The 10,735-nt window shown below is 43.5% G+C and overlaps 1 protein-coding gene across 2 annotated transcripts; it reads right to left on the bottom strand.

Moving 5' to 3' along the window:
* Nucleotides 1-398: 398 nt before the first annotated feature.
* Nucleotides 399-7,841, bottom strand: wu:fa25f02 (uncharacterized). 2 transcript variants are annotated; one of them, XM_058397298.1, is made up of 4 exons: nucleotides 7,586-7,841; nucleotides 5,185-5,360; nucleotides 3,179-3,289; nucleotides 399-2,526 (listed from the first exon to the last, which is right to left on the bottom strand). In XM_058397298.1, the coding sequence occupies exons 2-4, from the start codon at nucleotides 5,300-5,302 to the stop codon at nucleotides 1,460-1,462; spliced, it is 1,296 nt and encodes a 431-aa protein (XP_058253281.1). In that variant the 5' UTR covers nucleotides 5,303-5,360; nucleotides 7,586-7,841; the 3' UTR covers nucleotides 399-1,459. The 2 variants fall into 2 exon arrangements, with proteins under 2 accessions (XP_058253281.1, XP_058253280.1); XM_058397297.1 differs by having other exon boundaries at nucleotides 418-2,526; nucleotides 3,092-3,289; nucleotides 7,586-7,840.
* Nucleotides 7,842-10,735: the final 2,894 nt, after the last annotated feature.

The following is a 10,735-nucleotide window of genomic DNA, read 5'->3' as shown; positions in this document are numbered from 1 at the left end:
AAATTGCACGGTTAAGAATCCATGGGAATCAGTCTTCATGGGTTCAGCCTTTTTATTCTGTTTAAATTTTTGATCGAGGAATTATTGACTCATTTGTAGTCAGATTGTATGAGCTGGTCTGGACCAGTGTAGGCTGAAGGAGAGAATTCTCCACACAGTAAATGGATAAAAAAAAACAGTAGTATGGATCACATAGAGCTGCATCACATCACCTCCGATGGTGAATCTGATCTAATGCACCGTGGTGAAAATTAGATTAATGAAATAAAAAATAAAAACACTTCGAAATAACTGTCTTAAAAAACTGTCAGAAACTTCATGTTCTGTAGAAGCTACGTTCCTGAAATGTTTCTGAGATCAGCGGTGACGTTTTCCACTAGATTAACTGCATCTAAATCCCTGAAAAATATGATTCATTTGTAAAGATTTCAAATTTTAGATAAGCATTCATTTTATTTGATCCGGAAAGATGAAAACACACACACCGTTTGTTTGTTCTGTGTTTATTAATTAGATTTTCTGTAAAGTAAACAAATCATTCTTTTTCCAAAGTGCATTATTACATAGGACTTTTATATTGGCACAAACATCACCTGCATCCTGCGCTCGGTCCGGTTCAACCCTCGACAGTAAAAAATAAACTAAATGTAGTAATAATAATAATAATAATAACAGTCCGACTTCCCTGGACAGAAATCCGGTGGTGAAGTTGGTGATGGCTCTACACTTCCCTTGGCTTCTCATTAATGTGCTTTCGTGCCTCAAGTGGCTGTGTTTTGGCATCGATCCAGATCCGAAGAGCAGAAAAAAATAGTAAAATAAAGGCATCGATTAATAACCCTCTCTAATAAACGTCACAAAAGGCAACTAGTGCAACCTGACCGTTAGTTGCTCGTTATACACTGAAGTTTACTGGAAGACAACAACAAAAAAAAGAGGAATAAATCATGGATATTGCACCATCAGGTCCTTTACATGGCATTAATTCAGAAGATTAAAGATGAGTTTCAACATCAAACCTCATCTGCATAGAGGAAAGAAAAGAAAAAGAAAAACATTCAGTGAAATGGTCCAGGATTTACTGCGACACTTTTTCCTCTCAGTGAATTTGGAGGACTGAAGAAGAGAGAAAACTGTTCATCAGAACTATAGAAAGTTCACCCAGGTTTTTATTTCCCATCATTTTCACTTCCTCTTTTATTCCATCTCATTGAGTCACGTCATTTTCATTTTACTCTGCTTTTATTTTGCCCCATCTTTTCCTTTTTTCCCCACCCACACATCATTTTTTGGTCCAATTTTGAGTCAATTTTTATACTGGTCTTTTTTTTTTGTTTATTTAAAGACTCTAGTCTTCTTCAGTCCTCCAGAAAATTCCATTAAAACTGACAACAAATACTCTCCAAATGACACTGAGTGGAAAAGAAGAACTTTTCTTATCGAAATGTAAACAGAAGAGTCAGAGCCCTGAGTCGGAGTACATGCCATTGATGAGATAGTCCATCTGTGTGTAGCCCCTCCTCTTATAGCTCTCGTAGGCGTGTCTGAGGAAGAGGATAACCGTGACGATGAGGAACAGCAGGCCGAAGATCAGCACAGCGATCAGAGAGTTCGTGTTGACAAAGTGACTGGTCAGCTCTCCTCCTGCTGTCTCCTCTATGGCTTTGTTCTGATCAGAGGTAACGTCCGGGGCTCTGGAGGACGTTGGGGAAGGATTTTTTCCAGGTGGAGGTGTGGAAGGAGTGACAGAGGGCGAAGAGGCTGGAGAGCGGGAGGAAGGAGGGGGCGGAGGAGGCGTGGGTAGTGGTGTAGAGGTTGGTTGTGTTTGGGTGGTGGAAGGAAGTGAGGTAACTTTACTGGTGGTGCTAGAGGTCGGGGTGACGGTCATCGAGGTTAAGGTGGTGGCGTTTGCTGTGGTGGAGTTAGTGGGAAGTGCTGGTGTGTCTGAGGTGGTGGTGGTGGTGGTTGTTGTTGTTGTTGTTTGGCCAGTTTTGTTCATTCGAGTTCCATTTTGCTCCTTGGGCATGGATGATGAAATGTTTCCTGCCCCCTTAGAGGCCACAGGAACTGGTGGTGAGGTTGGTGTAGGGGTAGGAGGCTCCACTGATGGTTGTCCCTGGTGTCCATTTTGCGTGGTCATGTTTTGGACTTGCCCCGGGGGCCCATTCTGGGTGGAACTCATCACAACAGGCTTCAGGGCTTCAGCCTTGGAGGTGTTGCTCAGAGCTTGCCCCAGGACTCCATTTTGCTCTGTCTTGTTTTGAACTTGCCCCTGGTCTCCTTCCTGAGAGGAGCTGCTGGTGTTGCTGCTAAATCTGGGGTCTGGAGTGGTACTATTGCCCAAATGCTGTTTTACTTCAGGATGAGCTACAGGGGCAGATAAAGATAAAGTGGCAGCAGTGGTAGTCGTGGACGCAGGAGGGGCAGTTGGTGGTGGAGAAGCGGTGCTTTTTGGAGATGGTGAAGGGGGCTGGAGTGGATCTGATGTGTTTTTCCGATTTGGTCCTTCCTTCTGAATTTTTCCTCCTAAAAACAAAGTATGGAAAGGATCAGATGAGTGATGCATCCTAACGTGATAAACACTATAAACTTAGATGACACTGCTGAATTCTGATTGGTCGGCTGAACTCTTCTACTCTGCTGGACCATAAACTGATGATACTGCTCTGCTGCACAAACGGTACATTCTGGAATGGTCACTGTGGCAACAGGAACATCGTCACCGTTAAGTTCAGCGCTCAGTTTAACACTGTTCCTGACGTTGGGCGAGTAAGAAGGTGAAAAAAACGACTGTATCTTAATATCGTCATTAAATTGATTGTGAATACAGATGATGTAGTGTTTAACTTGTAACCAATCACCAATGACCAGAGCTGCTAGCCCCGCCCCCTGTATCGGATTCTGAGCAGATCAAAACTACACGTTTTTGTTACTGAACCGATATCTGATGCGGAAACTAATACTTTTTCTGGTGCTGAAGGGTCTAGTGCTCCAGCAGGAAAAGACAATCAACACAGTAAAAGTGTAAGCGAATCTGAGGCTGTGATTTTCTGTGTACAAACAACAACAACAACACCACAATCAGCATCACCTCCGGAAATAGGAGCAGAGGAGAGAATGAAGGACGGACGAGCGGACGTGTCTGGGAAAGTGCCGGGTGTCTGATTACGTTCCGTACCCAGTTCTGCTAGGAAGACATCACATGACTTGCCATCATCATCACAGTCCAGGAAAATGCACGTGGAGTCCTTCTCTGAGAAGAAAACTCGAGTACAGGGCTGTGAAGGACCTGAGGAACAGGAGGAGAACTCGGTGAATAAAATCATTCACTCACTCACTCACACTCACTCACACACACTCACACACACTCACACACACTCACTCACACACTCACTCACACACTCACTCACTCACACACTCACTCACACACTCACTCACTCACACACTCACTCACTCACACACTCACTCACACACTCACTCACTCACACACTCACTCACTCACACACTCACTCACACACTCACTCACACACTCACTCACACACTCACTCACACACTCACACACTCACTCACTCACACACTCACTCACTCACACACACACACACACACACACAGCACACACACACACACTCACACACACACACACACACAGCACACACACACACAGCACACTCTGCTGTAAACCTCCACATGATTAAACCTCACGACTTCTCTGATCTTCGGCTGATTAAATTTTTAAAGGTTCTGTTCTGTTTTGTGTTCTCCGTATCTCAGGTACTGACCACCTCATACCCGTCTCTCTCCCAACTCACCTGTCTCTCTCCCAACTCACCTGTCTCTCTCTCTCTGTCAATATATATACACATACATAAATAACTGTCTCTTTCTCTCTCTGAAACACACATTCAATATTATGCTAATCTTGGGTTAGGGTGTTGTGTGTGTGTGTGCCTGTGTCTGTGTGTGTGTGTGTAGTGCGCTGGACTGCACTATGATGTGTGTATTTATAGCTCAAATTCCAAACATTTCAGACTTCCAGATGGACAGTGCTCTGAATGTGTGTGTATGTGTATAAGAGAGCGAGAACACTTTCTCTAAAGCCCTGTGGTAAAGTGTGCTCCTTACACAGACACACACACACACATGCGCACACACACACGCACACACACACACACACACAATGCCAAGACGATGTGTGTGGCCCAAATTATATAAAATAAACAAACACACTGCTGGTAATGTTAATTAGAAAAAGAGCTTCTCCTAACAAAGCCTAGCAACAGCTGATCCAAACACACACACACAAACACACACACACACACACAAACACACACACACACACACAGAGCCCTTTCATCTTAAATCTGAACCACATGTTCGCTCTCAAAGTTAAAAAAAAAAAAAAAACTTAAACATGTGTCTTTACTAGAGTTTTTCTGAACATCTGATATTCCACAGACGTGTTTAACTCTCTCTCTCTCTCTCTCTCTCTCTCTCTCACACACACACACACAGTCCAGCACAGTGATCTCAGAGACAGCACACAACACCTTTTAACAGGACTGAAGCTGAACACAGCCGAGTTTATAAAGACGTCACGTGACATCAAAGCAAACAGACGCGTGTAAATCACACACACACTCTCACACACACTCTCACACACACTCTCACACACACTCTCACACACACTCTCACACACACTCTCACACACACTCTCACACACACTCTCACACACACTCTCACACACACTCTCACACACACACACGCCAAGCAGCTGCACAGATAGTCTTGGTGATAACTCAGTATATTTGTGTATGTGTGTGTGTGCCTTAACTCTAGAACAGTTAAAAACTTTTACTTCTTTAAATGAATTCTATTCTTAAAGAACTTCAGAAAGATGGAAAAGTTCCACTAATAAAAGTTTTTATATTTATAAAAACACACATTTACAGAAATAAAAGAATTAAAAATGTCAAAACATATCCATGTGGCACCTGATAATGTGAGTACTACACAACTACAGATACACAAACAAACACAAAATAATGAAATAAATAAACAACAAACAAACATAATGAACAGGTGAAATGAGATCATTCAAGAAACAACAAAATGAACAGATGTACATATATTAATTAAAGGTGAACACACACAATCGCTCTCTCTCTCTCCCACACACACACTTACAGCTTAATAAATTGCAGTCATCAGGGTTTTCAGTCGTCTGATTGGCTACGATCCTCACTGCGCTGCTGAGCTCGCACACACAGCAGAAGATCAGCAGAGCGACATGGTGGACGTTCATGATGACGATGATGACGAGCCAATCAGTCAGAGGAGGTCACCATCACAGGCCCCGACACCTGCAGGAAGGACACAGTGACACACACTTATTTGATTTCATCACATTTCAGCATAAGGAAACTCTTCACATTGTGTCATATAAAGTTAAGGCTCTGAGCGAGAGCACCATCTAGCGGTGGATGATGGCGTGAAGAAAAAGCTTGACCACGCTGCTGCTGCTGTGGCTTGTGGCTGAGTTCTGGACTCTGGTCAGGTGTTGATTAATTCTCTCTATCAGCAGCTCTGACAGTAGCACAGGTTTATATTAATGCACTCGCTCTGATACACTACACTAAACTACTAAACAAAATTACTACACTAAACACACATTTACACATTTAATATCAGTGCGTCTGAAACTTCTACAGACCTGTCAATCATTCCAGAATGACGTGCTGATTGGTTCGCCTGCCTGAGGAAGAGCGCAGGTGGTGTGATGTGGTGTTTTAGTGATTTCTCACCTCAGCGTAACTCTGAAGTGTAAATTAATTGGAAAACGTTCAGCAAGTCACCAAGGGCACTACCCCAGCTACCGTTACTGAATATTAATGAGGTGGGAGGGGCTTATCTGTATTATTTAATATAATTAACAGCAGGATGTTTAGTGCTAGGAGGTTGGTTAATGACCTGCATGTTAATGAGACGCAGGTCAACCTCTTGTCCCAGTGCAGATGTTGGGTTAAAGGAGGATGATATCTAAGCGGTCATGTAAGCTGGAGGATGACCCTCACACTTCACGCATGCAGCGGCAGACTGCTTCATCCCGAGTGCGTGTGAGGGAGCAGGAGCTCAGGTCTTCGTCCCGAGTGCGTGTGAGGGAGCAGGAGCTCAGGTCTTCGTCCCGAGTGCGTGTGAGGGAGCAGGAGCTCAGGTCTTCGTCCCGAGTGCGTGTGAGGGAGCAGGAGCTCAGGTCTTCGTCCCGAGTGCGTGTGAGGGAGCAGGAGCTCAGGTCTTCGTCCCGAGTGCGTGTGAGGGAGCAGGAGCTCAGGTCTTCGTCCCGAGTGCGTGTGAGGGAGCAGGAGCTCAGGTCTTCGTCCCGAGTGCGTGTGAGGGAGCAGGAGCTCAGGTCTTCGTCCCGAGTGCGTGTGAGGGAGCAGGAGCTCAGGTCTTCGTCCCGAGTGCGTGTGAGGGAGCAGGAGCTCAGGTCTTCGTCCCGAGTGCGTGTGAGGGAGCAGGAGCTCAGGTCTTCGTCCCGAGTGCGTGTGAGGGAGCAGGAGCTCAGGTCTTCGTCCCGAGTGCGTGTGAGGGAGCAGGAGCTCAGGTCTTCGTCCCGAGTGCGTGTGAGGGAGCAGGAGCTCAGGTCTTCGTCCCGAGTGCGTGTGAGGGAGCAGGAGCTCAGGTCTTCGTCCCGAGTGCGTGTGAGGGAGCAGGAGCTCAGGTCTTCGTCCCGAGTGCGTGTGAGGGAGCAGGAGCTCAGGTCTTCGTCCCGAGTGCGTGTGAGGGAGCAGGAGCTCAGGTCTTCGTCCCGAGTGCGTGTGAGGGAGCAGGAGCTCAGGTCTTCGTCCCGAGTGCGTGTGAGGGAGCAGGAGCTCAGGTCTTCGTCCCGAGTGCGTGTGAGGGAGCAGGAGCTCAGGTCTTCGTCCCGAGTGCGTGTGAGGGAGCAGGAGCTCAGGTCTTCGTCCCGAGTGCGTGTGAGGGAGCAGGAGCTCAGGTCTTCGTCCCGAGTGCGTGTGAGGGAGCAGGAGCTCAGGTCTTCGTCCCGAGTGCGTGAGGGAGCAGGAGCTCAGGTCTTCGTCCCGAGTGCGTGTGAGGGAGCAGGAGCTCAGGTCTTCGTCCCGAGTGCGTGTGAGGGAGCAGGAGCTCAGGTCTTCGTCCCGAGTGCGTGTGAGGGAGCAGGAGCTCAGGTCTTCGTCCCGAGTGTGTGTGAGAGAACAGTGGAATCATCCTCTATGTATTGTGTGTTTATATTTTTTATATTTCTATATCTTAATCTTTTCTTTAGCTGTTGTAACACTGCATAAAAAGATTATCTTAATTTATTACTATTAATGAAACAGGAGATTAATTAACAATTAATGCACAAGCAAACAGAAAATTACATTTTATTTTTAAAAATTGAAAACTTTTAAGACATATACTGCATTATATATATTTCAATTAACAAATATTTGTGAAAAAAAGAAAGCGACGTGAAACTCAAATAAAAACGAGAGTCAGAGAAATGATTATGATAAGTAAAAGAGTAGAAAACAATAATGAAATAAAATAAGAGTAATAAATGTGAGAAGTGAATTGATGATCTTACCAGGATGAAGATCTCTCTTCAGCTTCATGCAAATATCACAGCTGGTTTTAACTGTTCTGCGACTCCGTTAGCTAATGCTAAAGCTACGGCTAAACTCAAATACAGATTTTATATTCTAAAACAATGAATTATTTATCTGTAGTGGTTATTTGGTTATTAGAAATCCTGAGATCTTTTGGTCCTTAAAACTAAGCTATTCTATTCTAACTGTTAGCTAAGCTAAACATACCAGCCACGATTCAAGCATCAACGCAGGTAGCTATAAGAGTCGATTCCTAACAGAAGAGTCGACTCTTTAAAATAATGGAGGATTGGAGTCGACTCACAAGCTGTACACAATTATAAAGTGATAAATTAAAAGGTTCTGCTAAGATTTTTTCTCCAGTTCTGCTGATGATTCAATTTTACACCACAAACATCAGCAGTCCATTTTTTTAAAATATATTTTGTAAATCGATTCAGAATCGATTCTGAATCAGTCACTAAAAGTTCCGTATCAAAAAGAACGCTACCGGACACTACCCGGAAACTGCTGCTTATTGCCAGAATAAAAGTCTTCATATGGCGTACGAGAATGCAGTGTAAATTGTGTGGAATCCGCCATGATGCTTAGAGACACACACGCGAGATTGACATTTACATTTCTGGCATTTGGCAGACTCCCTTATCCAGAGCGACTTACAATTTTATCTCATTTTATTCAACTGAGCAATTGAGGGTTAAGGGCCTTCCATAGGGGCCTAGGAGTGGCAGCATGGTGGACCTGGGGTTCGAACTCTTAACGTTCTGATCAGTAATCCTGCACCTTAACCACGGGAAAGTTTAGGAAGTGATGCGCATGCGCAGAAAGGCGAGGGCTTAAGTCCTTAAATCCAACTTAAATCCATTTAATTATTCGAACTTCATCAAATGTAAAAGTTTGTTCCAGACATTTCTGTTCCGCTCAGCTAGATACAGCGACTTTACATTAAATGTTAATCAACGTTCTAAGTTTAGTAAATTGATTAGATTAGATTAGATTAGATTAGATTAGATTAGATTCAACTTTATTGTCATTGTGCAGAGTACATATATATCTACAGCTCTGGAAAAAAAATGAGACCACTGCCCAATCTCCAGATTTGAACCCTATTGAAAACCTCTGGAATGTCATCAAGAGGAAGATGGATGGTCATCAGGCAAAGCTGAGCGCTTTGCTTTTTTGCAAAAAGAGTGCTATAAAGTTCCCCAACAGCAATGTAAAAAAAACTGGTGGAGAGCATGGAACCAAAACACATGCAAATTGGGGTTATTCCACCAAATACTGATTTCTTAATGTTATTTAGCCAAAGCGTTAACCCAATTTGGTTACAAACTATTTGCATTTTGTTTTATTTGAGTTATTAAAGCTCTGCAAATACTGCATGATCTTGGGTTATTTTGATGTGTTGTCATTTCCTTTAAATATACACTCTAAATAACAATAGTTATATTTTGAATTTAGGAGAATAGTACTCCTAAATTCTATTGTTATGTACAGGATAAAAATGTACAGTAGAGCAAAACCAGTGCAAAGATGCCAGGTGGATAAGAGTGAGGTAAAGTAAATGTACACAGATATTGCAGTGAGACCAGCTGTTCAGTAAGGAAACAGCCACAGGGTAGGAATGATTTCTCAGTCTGTTTGTGTGGGCACTAAGACACCGGAAGCACCTTCGGGATGGGAGAAGGGTAAATAGTCCATGATTCGGATGAGAGGCGTCTTTGATAATGCCTTTCACCCTCTGCAGGCAGTGTTCATTGTAAATGCTATTGATGGTGGGTAGCTGAGTGTCAGTGATACGTTGGGCGTTTTTCACCACACGCTGAATGGCTTTACAGTTTGTAGCTGTGCAGTTGCCGTACCAGACTGAGCTGCAGTTGGTGATGATGCTCTCAGTGGTACAGTCGGTAAAAGTTCACAAGAATCTTGGAGCAGAGGTGGGCCTTTTTCAGTCTCCTCAGATAATAAAGGCGCTGTTGTGCCTTTTTAACCAGGAAGGAAGTGTTCATGGACCAGGTGAGGTCTTCTCAGATGTGGATGCAGAGGAACTTAAAGCTGGGTACACGCTCAACAGCAGCTCTGTTGATGTGAATGGGAGCATGAGTGTGATTCCCAGCACGTCTGAAGTCCACGATGACATCCTTTGTTTTCCTGGTGTTGAGTTCCAGGTTGTCGTCCCCACACCAAGCCACAAGGTGATGGATCTCCTCCCTGTAAGCCTTCTTGTCGTTACCTCTGATCAGGCCTATCACTGTGGTGTCATCTGTAAACTTGATAATGCTGTTAGAGGCATGTACAGATATGCAGTCATGGGTGAAGAGGGAGTAAAGGAGAGGGGACAATACACATCCTTGGGGAACTCCAGTGTGGAGGATATTAGGTTGTCCAGTCTAACAGACTGTGGTCGGTGTGTGAGAAAGTCCAGAGTCCAATTGCAGAGAGGAGTACTAATTTCAAGCTGTTTAAGCTTCATGATTAGACTGTGTTAAATGTTGAACTAAAGTTTATATATGGTTTAAAAAAGAGTATATTTATTTTCACAATAATTTCACAAAACAAATTAAAACGTCTGCTATTTTAACCGTAAAACACAATAAGCATAAAAATATCATTTTTTACATTTATTTTTTCTCTGTTAATATACGATATCTATATGATTGATTTATAATAGCATGGACATGATGGCTCAGTGTTCAAGGCACTGAATCACTGATTAGAAGATTGGGGGTTCAAGCCTCCAGATTGCCAAGCTGAGCAAGGGGTACCCTGGCTTGACCCTGCGCTCTGACCCCAGGTTAATAATAAGCTGGGATATGTGAAAACTTGGGGCAGTGAGCTCTGGGTTGTTCTTCAAGCACCACCAACTCCCCATTGTTGTGCAAGGCCCTTAACCTTCCTTGTTCCAGGGGCACTGTACTCTGATATAAGAAAAGAATTTCACTGTAATGTATGTGTGGTGATAAAGGCTTCTTGCCCTTCTTCTTCTTCTTTTTTTTCCCTTAAGAATAAGTTTTTGATGTGATATAATATTGATAATGTTAGTTTACTTGTATTATAATTTTATTATGACGTTTAAGATTATTGGCTTTTATTAAATACAATAATAAAGACATAAATACAAATAATTA

This window comes from Hemibagrus wyckioides, linkage group LG08, assembly GCF_019097595.1.
Source record: "Hemibagrus wyckioides isolate EC202008001 linkage group LG08, SWU_Hwy_1.0, whole genome shotgun sequence".
Classification (NCBI taxonomy): Eukaryota; Metazoa; Chordata; class Actinopteri; order Siluriformes; family Bagridae; genus Hemibagrus; species Hemibagrus wyckioides.
Note: the sequence above shows the minus strand (reverse complement) of the source record. Positions and strands in the feature narration are given on the sequence as shown.

What these genes read in the sequence shown, in the direction of transcription:
- wu:fa25f02 (XM_058397297.1), bottom strand. Translation starts at nt 5,302, where the DNA reads ATGAACGTCCACCATGTCGCTCTGCTGATCTTCTGCTGTGTGTGCGAG. An exon ending in TGACTGCAATTTATTAAGCT is followed by an intron (nt 3,290 to 5,184) that starts GTAAGTGTGTGT and finishes CCTGTTCCTCAG; the next exon opens with GTCCTTCACAGCCCTGTACT. An exon ending in CTCTGCTCCTATTTCCGGAG is followed by an intron (nt 2,527 to 3,091) that starts GTGATGCTGATT and finishes CTTTGTTTTTAG; the next exon opens with GAGGAAAAATTCAGAAGGAA.